Source organism: Crinia signifera, chromosome 3, assembly GCF_055691185.1.
Source record: "Crinia signifera chromosome 3, ASM5569118v1, whole genome shotgun sequence".
NCBI classification, from domain to species: Eukaryota; Metazoa; Chordata; class Amphibia; order Anura; family Myobatrachidae; genus Crinia; species Crinia signifera.
Window position 1 is genome coordinate 220,656,607 of NC_139219.1, and position 18,900 is coordinate 220,675,506.

The 18,900-nt window shown below is 44.6% G+C and overlaps 2 protein-coding genes across 2 annotated transcripts in view; both read left to right on the forward strand.

The window, feature by feature from the left end:
* The window catches only part of CHRNG (cholinergic receptor nicotinic gamma subunit), a 45,475-nt gene extending 38,619 nt beyond the window's left edge, over positions 1–6,856 (forward strand). Inside the window, exons 9-12 of the mRNA XM_083177478.1 lie at positions 480–594; positions 2,778–2,988; positions 3,670–3,803; positions 5,417–6,856. Of these exons, the coding sequence (XP_083033604.1) occupies positions 480–594; positions 2,778–2,988; positions 3,670–3,803; positions 5,417–5,599 (643 nt within the window). The 3' untranslated portion in view covers positions 5,600–6,856. The remainder of the gene's footprint in view (positions 1–479; positions 595–2,777; positions 2,989–3,669; positions 3,804–5,416) is intronic.
* Positions 6,857–12,319: 5,463 nt separating this feature from the next.
* LOC146064235 (phospholipid scramblase family member 5-like) overlaps positions 12,320–18,900 on the forward strand; it is a 29,710-nt gene continuing 23,129 nt past the window's right edge. Inside the window, exon 1 of the mRNA XM_083177482.1 lies at positions 12,320–12,837. Within this exon, the coding sequence (XP_083033608.1) occupies positions 12,411–12,837 (427 nt within the window). The 5' untranslated portion in view covers positions 12,320–12,410. The remainder of the gene's footprint in view (positions 12,838–18,900) is intronic.

Sequence of the window (18,900 nt, forward strand, 5' to 3'; positions counted from 1 at the left end):
CTCTAGCAATCTCCCTCATTTCACCTAGCCCACTTTACACTGTTACATTTTTGGGTAAAAATGAATAAGAGATAGATACATTTACATTGAATCATCAGCAAAATTTTCCAGGATTTTACCAAGTATAGTAGCTCTTACTAACTGCTCTGGGGCTCATCTACATTTGGATATAAGTCATTTTACAAGATTCCTCTCAGATGTACACACCCATACTTCTAGGTGCCACGTTTAAAATCTCTCCATTTATGGAACTAGACACGCCCTTTTCGGTGGAGCATGACACGCCCCCTCAATGGTGCGCTGAGCAAAATTATACTACCATTTATAATCTCCCTGAAACTAGTTTTTAAAAGTAGGCAAGTATGATTGTATCACAGTGTGGTAAAAAAACATAAAGGAAAACAAGGACAGTGTAAGATAATCCATATTCACTTTTCTCATTAATGTAACGAATTCCTGAAATTTTGTTGTTTTCCCAGGTATTTGACATTTCTCATAGTGGTAACTATTACCATTGTGGTTAATGCTGTCATTGTCTTAAATGTGTCTCTCCGCACCCCCAACACTCACAGGATGTCGGACACAGTCAGAGAGGTATGTGTGCACATGTGGTGTTTGTTACTTGCGCATATTGTAAGTTTCAATAAGAACAACACAATGAGGATGATTTGAGTCTTAGAGCCTAGTTTATGTATGGAATTATGTGCACTGGTTACATCTTACTATGGGTAGCAGTCAAGTCACCAACGGACGTTTTACCGACGGTCATTAAACCGACACCCGTTGACCAAAAGTCAAAATGTCGACATTCATTGTGAAAACATATTCAACTTCAATTGACTGACACAGTCAAAATGCCGACATTTACCATGCCGACATTTCAACATTAGTTTTTCATGATGCCTGAAGCATGGCAAGTGTAGCGAGCCATGCGAGGGGACGCGGTACACTTAGACAGTGTCCATGTCGACCTAAAACCACAGAAACACATGTTGACATGTCGGTATTTGGTACTTGTGAGTTATCCGGGCGCCCGATTTTTTGATTGTATGCCTTAAGTTAAGGCATACAATCAGATGCGATGCGATATCGCATCGCATCGCATCGCATGCGACCATCGGATGCGATGACCCGATTTTTCCATAGGAATCAATGTTAAAATGATTCCTATGGAAAAAGGGGTCCTTTTCATACCCCTACTATCCAAGTGGGCATGGAGTTGGATATAAACCTGTGGCGAGCGTAGCGAGCCACCGAGCCCGAAGCGTGGCGAGCGAAGCGAGCCCCGCGAGGGGACGGTATTCCGTGTCCCCTCGCGGGGCTCGCTACGCTCGCCACGCTTCGGGCTCGGTGGCTCGCTACGCTCGCCACAGGTTTATATCCAACTCCATGCCCACTTGGATAGTAGGGGTATGAAAAGGACCCCTTTTTCCCACTGAATTCCATGTTAAAATGGACTCAGTCCATTTTAACATTGATTCCTATGGAAAAATCGGGTCATCGCATCGCATCGCATCGCATCCGATGGTCGCATGCGATGCGATGCGATGTCCCGATCCGACCCGATTTTGAAATCGGGCGCCCGGATAACTCACAAGTACCCGGTAGTTTAAACATGTCATCAATTGAACATGTCGTCAACAGGAATATCTGTATATTAACCGTCAGTATTTTGACTATCGGTCAATGGGTGTCGGTATAATTACCATTGTGAAACGTCTGTCGAGAATTATACTGAACCCCTTACTGCACATCTACTTGCTCATCTATATGACTCTTACCTGTAGCATATTGTAGTACAATTTATTGTCAATTATTGGTATCTGAATGGAGGTAGATTTGTATGTTCATGTTCGTAATCCTTAATTTGTGGGGTCGCTCTTTATTATTCTCTGCATTGCAGGGTTTTTTACTTCCACCATTCCCCTCTTCCTGGCATCTCTTTCCATGTCTCCATCCTCCATATCCCTCTCTCCCCCTCTTCCATCTACTATGTCACTCCCTTTCTCCCATCTCCCTCTCTGCTTCCTTTGATTTCTCCCAGAATTTATCACTCTGTATTTGTGGAAGTAATAAGGATAATTCACGTGGGTTGGGCATCACTATTCCGACCATCACTATGCCAACAGCACCATCCAGATATTGTATTGGGATTTTGCTGTTGGTATTCTCTCTGTCTGGATCCTGACCGCATCCTATCCACATATGTGTCACCCTCCATTTGGTCAACGGCAGATGTAGGCCCAGATGTATCAAGCCTCAACAAGTTATACAGTGGAGAGTAATAAACAACCAGCCAATCAGCTCTTACCTGTCATGTTACAGGCTGGGTTTGAAAAATGACAGGTAGGAGGTGATTGGCTGGTGGTTTATCACTCTCCACTTGACTTTTTGAAGCTTGATACATCTGGCCCTAAGGAACAGGAAATTAAGATTCTTATTATTTTGTAGATAAGATGGGGTTTATTTACTAAGATGGGAGTTCTATTGAAGATGGGATGTTGCTATGGGTAACCAATCAGAATCTATGTCTTTTTTATTTAGCACCTTCTATCTAGAATATAATATACAGAATATGATTGGTTGGCCGCTGTGTGTCAGCGGAGCATTTTATTGACTTTATGTGACACCTCCAGGTCTTAGTTACTATCAGTTATTAGAGTTGGAGGCATAGAAGCCATAATTATTTACCTTTTTCCTTCACATTTATTCTAGATGTGTGACCCTGACACTGTTTTTGCTATTTGATAGAGTTTTCTATTTCTTTGAACCTGCAGCTTTTCTTGAGGAAGGTCCCACGGCTACTTAGAATGCATCTCCCCCACAGTGATGTTACTCCAGCACCGGCTCCGCTCACAAGACGAAGCAGTTCTTTAGGGTTGATCATAAAGGCGGATGAGTACATGATGAGGAAACCCCGGAGCGAACTCATGTTTGAGAAACAGAAGGAGAGAGATGGTCTAATGAAAATTGTGCTTGACAAAATAGGTATATATGTATTATATACTGTATGGCCTAATGTCTTGACATTGACTATGTTAGCATTCATCATGTAGACACTGATGAAATGTCAACATGTGACAAGGTTGGTGTATTGCCTCTGGTGGCTCAGCAGTGACTTACCAACTCCTGATGACTCCAGTCGAGTCTCTCAGGTTCTAGTTGTCATGTGATTGTCTGATTGAATGGCGATTCCGGTGAATATTCTCCATCAACCCATAACCCTTATAACTACTTCTAACACTTTTTCTAATGCCTTACCCTAACCCCTTCAGCCTAACTCCCCCACCCTCATAGCCTACCCCTAATGCCCCTACCAACATCATAACTGTACACCCTGTTATTGTCAACCTAAAGACTACGGGCCAGATGTACTAAGCTTCAAAAGTGATAAAATAGAGAGTGATAAACAAGCAGCCAATCGGCTCCTGCCTGACATTTTTCAAACACAGTCTGTGGCATGGCAGGTTGGAGCTGATTGGCTGGCTGTTTATCACTCTCCATTTTATCACTTTTGAAGCTTAGTAAATCAGGCCCTCCATCCCAAACTCACACATACTGTAAATTACACATCAGTATTTTGGAATCTCGCTTAACAAAACATTTACAGTTCCAATGGTAGCTTAGGAAACATTAATCTTTGTGGACATAATATTTCATTTCTTAAAGGCAGAGAAATGGGAAACGGCTCTATACAAGATCTCATCCATAGTCTGAGCCAAGCTGCCCCAGAGATAAGAGCCAGCGTGGAAGCCTGTAACCACATCGCCAGGGCTGTGAGGGATAAAAACCAGTTCAAAAGCGTAAGTCTCCTGAAATGTGAAATGAATGTACCCATGGAAATCATAAGGGAACGGGAAGCGGTATCACTATCCGAATTTGTACTGTGGATGTAAGAAATATTTTTCATGTAAATTCACGAACCTGTTCTAAATCAAAATAATATAGATTTAATGGGTTTTTAAAATATATTAATGGTCCAAAAAATGTTATTACTACAAATAGAAGTTTTTAATTTTAAATTTTCTAAACATACCAACAGACTTTTTCCATTTAGACTGGGGGCTGGGCAATAAGCTGCCCTCCAGCTTTTGTGCCCTGTCATAGTTTTGCAGTTTGGCCATGCTTATTGCCCACAAAATATATGAAATAAACCGGTCAACTATTATTTTTCATTGTGTGGAACATGGAATATACAATACTGTTAGAAGCCATATATATAACTAACATGGCTGGGCGGACCTATGTGTAGTTATAGTTTCAGCTGTAGTCGTAATTACAGCAATCTGCAATGGGCCTATTCACTTCTTTTACATTACACAGGACCATAATTAGGGGCTTGTAAGTGGCACTGCTTACCTGGGCACAGGGCCCTGGGGGACCGGGTATCACTGTTGCTGCAGGGGCATAAGTAGCCCAGAGGCAGATGGAGTTTGGTGCCCCCACCCCAAATATGGTGTGTGTCAATATTCCTCTGTATATGATCATCTCAGAGACTAGCAGCATTGCTTGCTGCAGCACAGGCTGAATGGTACCAGACAGGAGCCACCCTGTCACCTATTGCTGATGTTAGCAGGGTTCCTGGTATAGAGCCTATTAACAGGTGCGCCACAGAGCTCCATTGCCAGAGAAGCAGTCAAACTTGGATCCCACTGTGAATCACACAGGTGCTGCTTTTCATGCAGGTGCCCCTTCAGTGCTTGCAGCCGGAGGCTGGAGCCTCCATTGCCTCTGGGAGTTACACCCTGTGTTGCTGCCCCATGGCTCCTGCATTTGGCTTGCTGGGTGCCTCAAAGGTGTTATCCAGATGGCAGGCAGACTATGTCTAGGTCGACAGTCAAACGTATGACACCAAATGGTCAACTTGTACAAGGACATTAACCAAGTGGGAAGGTAAAGTGCCATCTCAGCCGAAGCATGGTGAGGGAAGCGGTACACTAATTGGGGGTCCACATGCTCAGGTGTTGACATTGTTACCAAAAAAAAAAATGAAAATAAAAACTCACGGGGACTTTTCCCATTTTGATCTTGTGCATGTTGACCCTTTGTCAATGTCGACCGTGGACATGTTAACCTTTTTGCTGCCGACCTAATGACTAATGACCCAAACATTGGGTGGGATGTAAGGAAGTCCGAGATTGGCCGCCATGTGGGATGCCGTCCGGACTCTGACTTTTCTTAAAAGGGTAATCATTTCCAAGGCATTTATGACATTACATCCCACCCAATCCACCCTGGCCAGTGCTCTTCTTCTTAGAGCCAGCAGACCTGCCCCCTCACTGTGTTATCATGACGTCAAAAGCTTCGGCACTGAAATGCATAGGAATAATTTGGTGTGGTTAATAAATCTAGTAAGATGTACTCTGAAGTGAATTGAAATTATTTGCTAAATTCTTAAAATTTTATTTTATTCCAGGCGAATGAGGAGTGGATTTTGGTTGGTCGAGTAATAGACAGAGTCTGTTTCTTGATCATGTTCTCTCTGTTCATCCTGGGATCCCTTGGAACCTTCCTGGCAGGCCACTATAACCAAGCACCAGCGCTGCCTTTTCCTGGAGATCCTAAACTCTACCTACCACAGTCCCAAGGTTCTACATGAAAGGGTTGCTGTACAATACCTGCCCATGAGCCTTTCACTGTGTCTACCTCTAATATTACTGGCAAGCCTGTAGTAGTCAATGATTGTGTGAGCCTTTTGTCCTAGTTTTGGGCAGGTTCCCGATATTTTTCAAACTAATAAGTTAAGAGAAGTCTTAGAAACATGTACATAGATAGCAATCACTGTGTAAAAGACACAACATGTCTGAAGAGAATGAGGTCAGACCTTATTCAACCCAGGACATCGGCGGACAATTAAAATGCAGCACCAGCTGGTGAGCCCAATCAGAACTTGCGTACTGGCAGTCGCTCTGATTGGCCACCAGTGGGTGCTGCATTTTAATTGGCCACATGCATCCTGAGTTGAAGAAGCCTGCGCTCAGGGACCTACAGGCTGCAGCTCAGCGGAAGAGGAGATGGGGGAGCAGGAGCTGGGTTACTGTAAGTCAAGCTAGGAGGGGGGGCCCGGGGTCCGAACTGCAAATGAGTCCCGGGCACCAAAATTCCTGATGGCAGCCCTGGGCCTGATTCATGTTTTTAAGATAAGTAAAGATGTAAGCAACTGGGTAAAACCATGTGCACTGCCGGTTGGTTAGATGTAACATGTGTTGTGCAGCCAGAGTTAAGCCCTGTACGTACGAGGCAATTGCTGGTAGCCTGCGTGCTGAGTGATGCAGGCTAGGAAAACCGCTTCTGTGCTTCCTAGGGGCTAGATTGCCCATACACACGTAGCGATGTGTGTATGGGCGATCTGTGATAACCAGTGTTCTCTGGATAGAACACTGGTGATCTGACTAGATCTTGACTACATGTAGTCAAGATCTAGTCAGGCGATGGTGACACGCGGACAGCGCATTGCCGTCACTCGGGGACATACACGCAGAGAGCTCTGTGTTTAATTACTAAGCAATTTAGTCAGATTGCTTAGAAATAGGGCTAAAATTGCCCCGTGTGTATGCCCCCTTAGATTTGGGTGGGGTGTGTTCAAATTGAAATCTAAATTTCAGTGTAAAAATAAAGCTGTCTAATATTTGTGGACTACATTCAAAAGCAGATAGTATTTACCCTGAACAGTAACAGTGTAACGATATTTGCTTCCCTTGCATGGCAACATAGGTCCTGATTCAAACCCGATCCCTCAGCTGCAAATTCACAAACCGAGCGATTATCGAACAACCATGCATGCTCACGGTCTGCAGTGTGCATGCGTGCGCCATCTATGCGACTCGCAAATTGAGTGACAGGCTCCGGGCGTAAGGTGGTGGCACATCAGCATTTTCTTCGAGTGCCCCGGAAAACGCAGGCTTTGCCCAGCCGTGGGGACAGAGGGCCGCTGATGTTAGCAACAGCCTCCTTTTCCCCACGGCCATCACAGCACTTATGCTGCTTTCACATTGCCTAAACGTTTAAGACCTGGTATTTTAAAACGGGTCTGAGCCACTAAACCGCTTTCACATTGCAGGTGCAAACCGTTTTAATTAGCATGTAAGTACCATTCACACATTCAACCCGTTTAACCCCAAGAAACATGTTTCAAGCCATAGAAATAGAGCCGTTCATACTGCCAATAAAACGGCTCGGAAATGGGTAGGACCCTGCTTTTTACCTGTTTAACAAATACCGGTATTTGTTAAACGGGTAAAGCACTTGGAGCTTTCACACTGCAGCTCTACCCGTTTTAAACGGCTAAAAAAACAGCAATTTACCGTTTAAGAGCTGCAGTGTGAAAGGGGTATTAGTAAGTCTAGACTTATACATCAGCTGCGAACAGGGGAAAGTTCGATGGTAACTGATTGTGAATGGTTTTCCCCTGTGTGAGCAGCTGCAAATGTATTCACAGCTGTGCACAGGGGTGGGAGGAAACCGTGGCGGGGCGGCAGTTACCTGATCACTGGGCTCCAAAGTATCACTGCACAGCAATCAGGTCTGTATCAGGCAAGCCCATAGTTAGCTTTTTTTCCCTTTACTTCCAAAGACAAATCTAGACTGCTAATGGGTAGAGGGGGTTATTCAGACTTGATCAATGGGCCCTGCAATCAGATATACACCAGCCAGCCAGAGTGAAATCCCACCCCATGCATGCCTGCAATCTGCTTCACGCGGCATAGAAAAATTAGCGGGATCGGCAAGTAGCTGTAAATCTACTTGCACGCCGGTCATCATCTAATGATTTTTCAAGTGTGTGTGCAGCCCAGGACTTGGTGGCTACAATAGAAACAGGCTGTTCGGGGTCAAAACTGATGTCACATGAACTTCCCCTCAAATACCTGGGTAGGCCTGCGCTTATCCAGCGATCCAAAAAGTAGCAGCCTTTTATCGCAGGACGGCCTCGTGCATGGTCCGTATGCATGTGCAATCTATCGATAATCGCAAGGCCTGAGAATTTGCAGCCATGCGATCTGGTCTATATAAGCCCCATAATCCAGACATGAAAATTATATCTAATATGTACGTTTGATTTTTGTACTGTGCTCATTTAAATGCACAAAAAGCAAAATGTATCTGAGTTCTGTTCTGGAAATAAATCTCATGTACCCTGAATATTTATGAACAGGTGTTAAGAGAGGATATTGCATTGAATATACTGTATCTTTTCCAAGTGCTTCAGTGATATACTGTAGGTGTCAGATTATACATTTTAAGATATTTTTGCACTGTCGAATGACTCGAACCTGTGAACATTAAAGTGTTTTATTCACCTATTAATTCACCTACATATATAACAACTGGTCTACCAAAGACTTTATAAACAGTTATCGCATCATTTGCATCACCTGAAAACATTCCTTTGCCTTCTATGGAGTTAGACACCTCCTAAAACAGTTTCAGTTTTTCTCTTATGTATCTGTTATGTTTTAATTTGCCCTGAAATCTCAGCTCTGTCACTATTGAGTTGTTATTGCACTGGTCCCCCAAGCACTAGGATAGGGGCACGGATAGTATTCAATGCTGTCGGTGAGCGGTGACAGCGAGCAGGGCTGGCTGCTCGCTGTCACCGCTCGCCCGGTCAGTATTCAACTGACCCCCCGCATACACCGTTTCCCCCCTTCTCCATCTTTGGAGCGAGGGGGAATCGGTGTATGCAGCGGCAGAAGCAGTGAGACCGGTGGCTAAATGCAGCGGGCTCCCTGCATTAGCTGCGGGTCTCGCTGTTTGGGGGAATCCTCCCTGTCCTGTGACGGCGAGGATTTCCCCGGAATGTAGAAAAGGGTGAGTGGCCAGCGAGGGGGTTAAACAGCTATGATCGCTGGTTTTCTGTGATCCCCGCCATTTAACCCCTCGCTGGCCGCTCACCCCCGGCATTTAATACTACCCTATTGTCTGTAGAATGACAAATCATGCACTCTTTTTACTTGAACTGATGAGTATCTTACAAACCCCCTGTTCTATCTTAAAGCGGAACTAAATATTTTCATATGTTGAACAGATGGATACACTTTTGTATAAGTTCATGTTATACTACATACTATAAGTTGTTGAATTGGACCTGTAAATAAATAACCTGTTAGAAACAATGTATGCTACAGCATTTTTATTTTATGTTTAACTGTTTATCTTTAAATAAAAATGTATGTTGCTAAAGAGGTCTCTTTGCTCATAGTAAATACATCAAGTGTACAGCTCCATTTCATTTTTGGAGATCATCCAGATGGTACTTTGCCAGCAGTACAGTAGCTGTGATATAAGGCAGGGTATAAAAAGTCATTTAAAATTTACAAATGTACATCTTCAGTATTTTAAAATATAGTTATGGCTAAACCTTCTGTTTGTTTAATTCATTTTGCAAGATAATTTAATCAATCTAACACAGTGGTGTAAATTTACAAATATGGGCGTTCTCCTGAAGATGAGATGTTGCCCATAGCAACCAACCAGATTCTATCTATTATCAGAGCCGGCCCTAACCTAAATGATGCCCTAGACAAGATTTTGGCTGGTGCCCCCAGCACCGCCACTAGTTCCACCTCTGACCCTGCTCCCCTTTCCCAGCACCATTAACCCTCATCATAGCAGTCATCATTTTTGTGCTCCTACCCGCAATATTTTAAATAGAAACAGTGCACATATTCGGTGCGCAGCCCAACAGGGGAAGGGGCATGGTACAATACAATTGCTGGGAAGGGGCATGGTACAATAGTACCCCCAATTCAAATTATGCCACACAGTAGTGCAACTTCATGCGATGGTGTCCCTTATTCACATTACAACACACAGTAGAACCTTATATACATTACCCCTCACATTATTCACATTATACCCTTAGAAAAAATTCCTGGGAAAAAAAAAGTATTTTAAGCACCTCCATGGGCACACTGCAACCCAGCACAAAGCAGTGGCTGTACCTGCATACGGAATGCTATGTTACAGTGATTTCCATTAATACACTATTTCATATGCAGATACAGCCTCACTTACACACAGAATATAGGCATTCTGCATATCATTTTAATCAGCAAAGGATCAAATGAATTGGACTGACCTTCTTGATGTATAGAGATTTGCTGCTATTACTGCTAGGACACCAGGACGCTTTAATATACAATTGTGGTTTAACTCCCCATTAGTTACTTCATTTCACACTGTTTTATAATAATTACTACTCTATACGTATCTGTTGTATATATTTTATGTACAGTAGATACATTCTTTATTTTACTTTAGGTATTTTAAGTTAATTTTACTCTTTTTCTATATATAAAATTATTTGGTATTACGGGTGACAATTAATAGGATGCGAAAATGTGATTTTTGCTAAATCGCACTTTTCCCTGAATTCGCATATTTAATGAGATGCGAAAAACTGCAAAAAAATGCAGATTTTGCCGTGAAATCCCACTTTCTGAAAGTGCGAATTTTAGTCGCGCCGGAACTCGCATCCAGATGTTTTTCCATTGAAAAGTATACAATTCGCATATTTAATGAGATGCGAATTCGGGAAAATGTGTCTAAAAATCACCAAACATTTAGACCAGGTTCTGATATGCAAATTGGCCAGAACCCTGCACAGATCATTGAGATCTGTGCATGGTTTTTAAACGGTGTGGGGTCCCCCCTCCTGAGCATAACCAGCCCCGGGCTCATTGAGCCGGACCTGGTTCCAAAAATATGAGGGACAAAAAGCATAGGGGTCCCCCGTATTTCTGAAACCAGCCCCAGACTCTTGGACTGGTCCTGGTTCCAAAAATATGGGCAACAAAAAATCTGGGGGTCTCCCATATTTTGAAGCCAGCACCGGGCTCCAACAGCCTGCGGTATCATGCCACGGCCGGGGGACACTTTTTATATAAGGTCCCCCGGCTGAAACATGAGCACCGTGGCTGGTCAGCCTTGGACGGGGTACCTGGAGGAGTGGGGAGCCCCCCCCCATAAAGGGGTCCCCCCCCCAGGCTTCATCTGTCTAGTGCTGAAGCCCGGGGCTGTCACCAGCGTCCGTGGCCAGTGGATGCCGGCCTGATAGGGTTAAATCTCACATACATAACATTGCTCTATGCAGGAGAACCACAAGTTCCAGCATGCGGGGCATATAATGCCCACAGTTGTTATGCCACTTATATAGAGTACCACAGTAATAATGCCCCTTTCATATAATTTCTAGAGAAAAAGTGCCCCTTACACATAATGCCCACAGTTGCAGTGGTGCTTACACACAAAACCAACAGTAGTAGTGCCATTTATCTTTATTATGTTTTGAAATATATATATATCTTCATTGCAAAGCTCCGTATGGTGTTAAATATAATAAATTCTACTGCTGGTATCCTTCATCTATAACTACAGTACATCTCTATTATCTGGCATCACTAAAGGCACTGACAATGTGAATTTCACTTCACTAGCACCAGGCAGAAATCCCCAGAAATCCAATACTCCCATCCTATTCTGAAACATGTTGGTCCTTATACAAACATGAGACTTGTCATTTGGAAGTGTCATGCTGTCAGATGGTAAAAAGAACCTTATTTGGAATCAGATCCAAAGTAAACATTGCAGTGAATTCTCCTTGTATTGCCTGTCTGTGGGGTAGAAGGCAGCCAACCATCGCCTCATTTCCCAGAACTACTCCTGTACAGTGTGCTCAATGACAGTATTGTTCTTCATTCCACAATACAGGCTCCAATAAAGCCAGCTAACTAATGCAATGCATAACTAATTGCAACAGGCTATTCTCAGACCTTATTATGATTCTGGTACACCAAAGCAGAAACAAACATACCCAATTAAACTCTGTGGAATACATAGCGTTAAAGGCAATGCATTTCCCTAGTATGGTGCAGACGGTGTAAGGACATCTGTATTTAGCATTCTGTTTTTTTGTAGACAAGCAATGGACTTTGAAGCGGTGTAAAATCCCTCTGAAAATCAAGAAATGCTATATACTACACTTGCTGCTGTTTCTAACATATTTTTTATAAGAGAATAATAATAAACTGCTAGAGAATCATGTACTGAAAATATAATCAAGTATGATTTGGAACTCCAAGCATGGAAAAGGCCTGTTCCAAAAGATTGACAGTCGTCATGAGCAAAGAATGTCCACTGTCTCGTTTCTCCTATAATCCTTGCAAGAATTTGGTTGACTTTTGCTCTCCTTTTATTCTGTGTCCCATCTCTTGGGATGACAGGTCGGAGAGCACCCTGCAGAGGATTAGGCTGGATCCGGTTGGTTGGGATGGAAACTACAGCATGCAGGGGGGAGAAATATTAAGGACTAAACTGGACGCAGGCTCTTGTGCGTACAAGTTGGGATGAGTAGGAGTTTGGAACAGTGACTTACAGTTGCCTGCTGCCTTACTAGGGGTACATGTTTTGAGATGTCTGTTATAGATTCTCAGCCTTCCCCTTTTGGATATCTGCAGAGAGAGAGGCACATTGAGCCTCACACTAGGGTGCCTAAGGACAGAAACATTTGCAGATGTATGGAACTTTTACAGAGGCAGCCTTCTCTTCAACAAGATGATGACCTAAGAAGATCATACAGAATACATGAGAAGATTAAAGAACAAGAACCACCAAAAATATCTTGTGTTGCTAACAGTGTAAAACCTTCAAGAAATGCAGACAGCCAGGTTACATGTACACCTTCGCTATTGGCTGCATCTTCTCAGGTCAGGCCCACAGAGCAGAGGTTACAGAGGGCTCTAACAGTTGTGGAAGAATTAGATGAATCCCATTGTCCAGAGCTGCAGATTTTCGCAGGTGCTCAACAATTCTGCATAACTTCCAAAGCCAGACCACAAGGTAAGGTGTTCTCCAGAACAGTTCTCAGCTATGTTACATTTATCTAAATTACATCACTTTGCCACTCAAAAGAAGCATATTGGGGGGCCAATTCAGAGTTGCACGTAATTTACCCACTTTGCTTGTTTAAAATAAGTGCATAGTTGGCCATATCTATGGGGCGCACTGCCCCCGGCCCTAACCACCTACTATTGAAAGTTGGCATCCTCACTATGACCATGCCTTTCCACCACCTCATTACACATTACACAGAGGGGCCGATTCATCCTTACAATGCATACATTACACAGAGGGGCCGATCCATCCTTACAAAGCATACATTACACAGAGGGGCCGATCCATCCTTACAATGCATACATTACACAAAGGGGCCGATTCATCCTTACAGTGCATACATTACACAGAGGGGCCGATCCATCCTTACAATGCATACATTACACAGAGGGGCCGATCCATCCTTACAATGCATACATTACACAGAGGGGCTGATTCATCCTTACAATGCATACATTACACAGAGGGGCCGATCATCCTTACAATGCATACGTTACACAGAGGGGCCGATTCATCCTTACAATGCATACATTACACAGAGGGGCCGATCATCCTTACAATGCATACATTACACAGAGGGGCCGATCCATCCTTACAGTGCACACATTACACAGAGGGGCCGATTCTTCCTTACAATGCATACATTACACAGAGGGGCCGATCCATCCGTACAATGCATACATTACACAGAGGGGCCGATTCATCCTTACAGTGCATACATTACACAGAGGGGCCGATTCATCCTTACAATGCATACATTACACAGAGGGGCTGATTCATCCTTACAATGCATACATTACACAGAGGGGCCGATTCATCCTTACAATGCGTACATTACACAGAGGAGCCGATCCATCCTTACAATGCATACATTACACAGAGGGGCCGATCCATCCTTACAATGCATACATTACACAGAGGGGCCGATCATCCTTACAGTGCATACATTACACAGAGGGGCCGATTCATCCTTACAATGCATACATTACACAGAGGGGCTGATTCATCCTTACAATGCATACATTACACAGAGGGGCCGATTCATCCTTACAATGCATACATTACACAGAGGGGCCGATTCATCCTTACAGTGCACACATTACACAGAGGGGCCGATCCATCCTTACAATGCATACATTACACAGAGGGGCCGATCCATCCGTACAATGCATACATTACACAGAGGGGCCGATTCATCCTTACAATGCATACATTACACAGAGGGGCCGATTCATCCTTACAATGCATACATTACACAGAGGGGTCGATCCATCCTTACAGTGCATACATTACACAGAGGGGCCGATTCATCCTTACAATGCATACATTACACAGAGGGGCCGATTCATCCTTACAATGCATACATTACACAGAGGGGCCGATCATCCTTACAGTGCATACATTACACAGAGGGGCCGATCCATCCGTACAATGCATACATTACACAGAGGGGCTGATTCATCCTTACAATGCATACATTACACAGAGGGGCCGATTCATCCTTACAATGCATACATTACACAGAGGGGCCGATTCATCCTTACAATGCATACATTACACAGAGGGGCCGATCCATCCGTACAATGCATACATTACACAGAGGGGCTGATTCATCCTTACAATGCATACATTACACAGAGGGGCCGATTCATCCTTACAATGCATACATTACACAGAGGGGCCGATCCATCCTTACAATGCATACATTACACAGAGGGGCCGATCCATCCTTACAGTGCATACATTACACAGAGGGGCCGATCCATCCTTACAGTGCATACATTACACAGAGGGGCTGATTCATCCTTACAATGCATACATTACACAGAGGGGCCGATTCATCCTTACAGTGCATACATTACACAGAGGGGCCGATTCATCCTTACAGTGCATACATTACACAGAGGGGCCGATCCATCCGTACAATGCATACATTACACAGAGGGGCTGATTCATCCTTACAATGCATACATTACACAGAGGGGCCGATTCATCCTTACAATGCATACATTACACAGAGGGGCCGATTCATCCTTACAATGCATACATTACACAGAGGGGCCGATCCATCCTTACAGTGCATACATTACACAGAGGGGCTGATTCATCCTTACAATGCATACATTACACAGAGGGGCCGATTCATCCTTACAATGCATACATTACACAGAGGGGCCGATCCATCCTTACAGTGCATACATTACACAGAGGGGCTGATTCATCCTTACAATGCATACATTACACAGAGGGGCCGATTCATCCTTACAATGCATACATTACACAGAGGGGCCGATTCATCCTTACAGTGCATACATTACACAGAGGGGCCAATCCATCCTTACAGTGCATACATTACACAGAGGGGCTGATTTATCCTTACAATGCATACATTACACAGAGGGGCCGATTCATCCTTACAGTGCATACATTACACAGAGGGGCCGATTCATCCTTACAGTGCATACATTACACAGAGGGGCCGATCCATCCGTACAATGCATACATTACACAGAGGGGCTGATTCATCCTTACAATGCATACATTACACAGAGGGGCCGATTCATCCTTACAATGCATACATTACACAGAGGGGCCGATTCATCCTTACAATGCATACATTACACAGAGGGGCTGATTCATCCTTACAATGCATACATTACACAGAGGGGCTGATTCATCCTTACAATGCATACATTACACAGAGGGGCCGATTCATCCTTACAATGCATACATTACACAGAGGGGCCGATTCATCCTTACAATGCATACATTACACAGAGGGGCCGATCCATCCTTACAGTGCATACATTACACAGAGGGGCTGATTCATCCTTACAATGCATACATTACACAGAGGGGCCGATTCATCCTTACAATGCATACATTACACAGAGGGGCCGATCCATCCTTACAGTGCATACATTACACAGAGGGGCTGATTCATCCTTACAATGCATACATTACACAGAGGGGCCGATTCATCCTTACAGTGCATACATTACACAGAGGGGCCGATCCATCCTTACAGTGCATACATTACACAGAGGGGCTGATTCATCCTTACAATGCATACATTACACAGAGGGGCCGATTCATCCTTACAGTGCATACATTACACAGAGGGGCCGATTCATCCTTACAGTGCATACATTACACAGAGGGGCCGATCCATCCGTACAATGCATACATTACACCGAGGGGCTGATTCATCCTTACAATGCATACATTACACAGAGGGGCCGATTCATCCTTACAATGCATACATTACACAGAGGGGCCGATTCATCCTTACAATGCATACATTACACAGAGGGGCCGATCCATCCTTACAGTGCATACATTATACAGAGGGGCCGATCCATCCTTACAGTGCATACATTACACAGAGGGGCTGATTCATCCTTACAATGCATACATTACACAGAGGGGCCGATTCATCCTTACAATGCATACATTACACAGAGGGGCCGATCCATCCTTACAGTGCATACATTACACAGAGGGGCTGATTCATCCTTACAATGCATACATTACACAGAGGGGCCGATTCATCCTTACAATGCATACATTACACAGAGGGGTCGATCCATCCTTACAGTGCATACATTACACAGAGGGGCCGATTCATCCTTACAATGCATACATTACACAGAGGGGCTGATTCATCCTTACAATGCATACATTACACAGAGGGGCCGATTCATCCTTACAATGCATACATTACACAGAGGGGCCGATCCATCCGTACAATGCATACATTACACAGAGGGGCTGATTCATCCTTACAATGCATACATTACACAGAGGGGCTGATTCATCCTTACAATGCATACATTACACAGAGGGGCCGATTCATCCTTACAATGCATACATTACACAGAGGGGCTGATTCATCCTTACAATGCATACATTACACAGAGGGGCCGATTCATCCTTACAATGCATACATTACACAGAGGGGCCGATTCATCCTTACAGTGCATACATTACACAGAGGGGCTGATTCATCCTTACAATGCATACATTACACAGAGGGGCCGATCCATCCTTACAATGCATACATTACACAGAGGGGCCGATTCATCCTTACAGTGCATACATTACACAGAGGGGCCGATCCATCCTTACAATGCATACATTACACAGAGGGGCCGATTCATCCTTACAGTGCACACATTACACAGAGGGGCCGATCCATCCTTACAATGCATACATTACACAGAGGGGCCGATCCATCCGTACAATGCATACATTACACAGAGGGGCTGATTCATGATCACTTGTTGCAATCCGAATTCGCCCCAGTCCCGATGCTCGGGGTTTGCTCATGCGCATTTCTGCACATGTGAAAAACCTGGCGACAAACAGCTTTGGTAAGTTACATACTCGCCGGGCAGTTCGCTGCGGGGAGGGAGGGCTGGGGGCAGGCAGGGGGCAGCTGCAGGGGCATGGGCATCCCCATAAAAATGCTGGGTGTTCCCCTGGGAACGCAGGCATGGCATTCCCTTGTCAGGGTGGGTGACTGACATCACATGACATCAGCGCCCGCCCCCTCTTCAGCGGACTCCGATGAAAATAAGTCTGTTTAGTCAGAGACCTTTGAATGATTTCGGCCACATGCGTGGGGAACTGGGCCATTCAATGGCATTACTATGGGAGTGCTGCATTAGTAAGCAGCTGAATTCAAAGCATACCTCCCAACTGTCCCAATTTTTGTGGGACAGTCACGATTTTTCATGTCCCACCAGTGTCAAAAGTGTCCTTCAGTTGGAGGGCACATGCACACCTCTCAACATTCCAACTTCAGGCAGCAGGCCCCCCGTGCACAGCTCCACAGCACGCTTCCAAAAAGGGGGTGTGCTCTTGGCAAAGGGGCATGGCTTGGGGACAATAATGTGATCACTAGACCACGCCCCTATTTTCATCGCTATTGGAGGCATGACCAGTGCTCTGTGAGCTGCTGGCCATGCCCCCCCCCCCCCTGCCTCTGTACATACTGTAGAAGCTCCTCACCCCTCCTCTCACGATACCTACGCTTGCAGCTATGCAGCAACTTTGCAGCAACAGAAAGAGTGACAATTATTTCTGTACATGTTACATCTGCCCCACCTGCAGTGCAAATGTTTTTCCCCATTTTGAGAACAAATTTATCCTGCGATAAGGTCTGAATAAAGCTCAGATTCTAGTTACAAGTATATACATTAGATGATTAGACAGTATGAAGTCAGTGGGTAGACAATGTCTAGGTCGACAGTCACTAGTTCGATCACTAATGGTCGACAGTGACTAGGTTGACACCTAAAAGGGTCAACATACCTCAGTTTGGCACTGGTTGACACAAGCCTATGGTTGACATAAGGTCAACATTCAATTTTTAATGATTTTTTTTTCCAAAAGAAGGTGGTTTGCTATCCAAGTGGGCATTTAGTGGAAATATAATAGTATGACCAGCAAAGCAAGGCACCGTGCCTGAAGCATGGCGAGGGACGCAGTACATATATACACAACACACACAATTCAGTGTGAATATAAACATATGGTACTTGTTTCCTATCTGGGCGCCCGTCGCGGGCATCGCGGGTACATTTATGCCTGCCCGCGACGCGACCGACGCGATGCCCGCGATTTTCCCATTGAAAACCATGTTAAACCTGAAAAATCGCGTCGGTCGCGTCGCGGCCGGCCATAAATGTACCCGCGATGCCCGCGACGCGATGCTCACGATTTCCCATAGGAATCAATGTTAAAAGCCGCGATGGACCCGATTTTACTGTTAAATGCCTCAATCCACCCGATTTGGCCATAGGAATCAATGTTAAATGGGCCACAGAGCCCATTAACCCTTAAATGTCCCCCCAAATTTTTGACGCCACCCCACGATTGACGCCAACCCGAAGCGTGGCGAGCGCAGCGAGCCCGCGAGGGGCGGCGGTACGCGTCCTCCGACCTTTTCATGCCCTACTATCCACTAGGGCGTGGTGTGAGAATATAATAGTGTGGCGAGCGCAG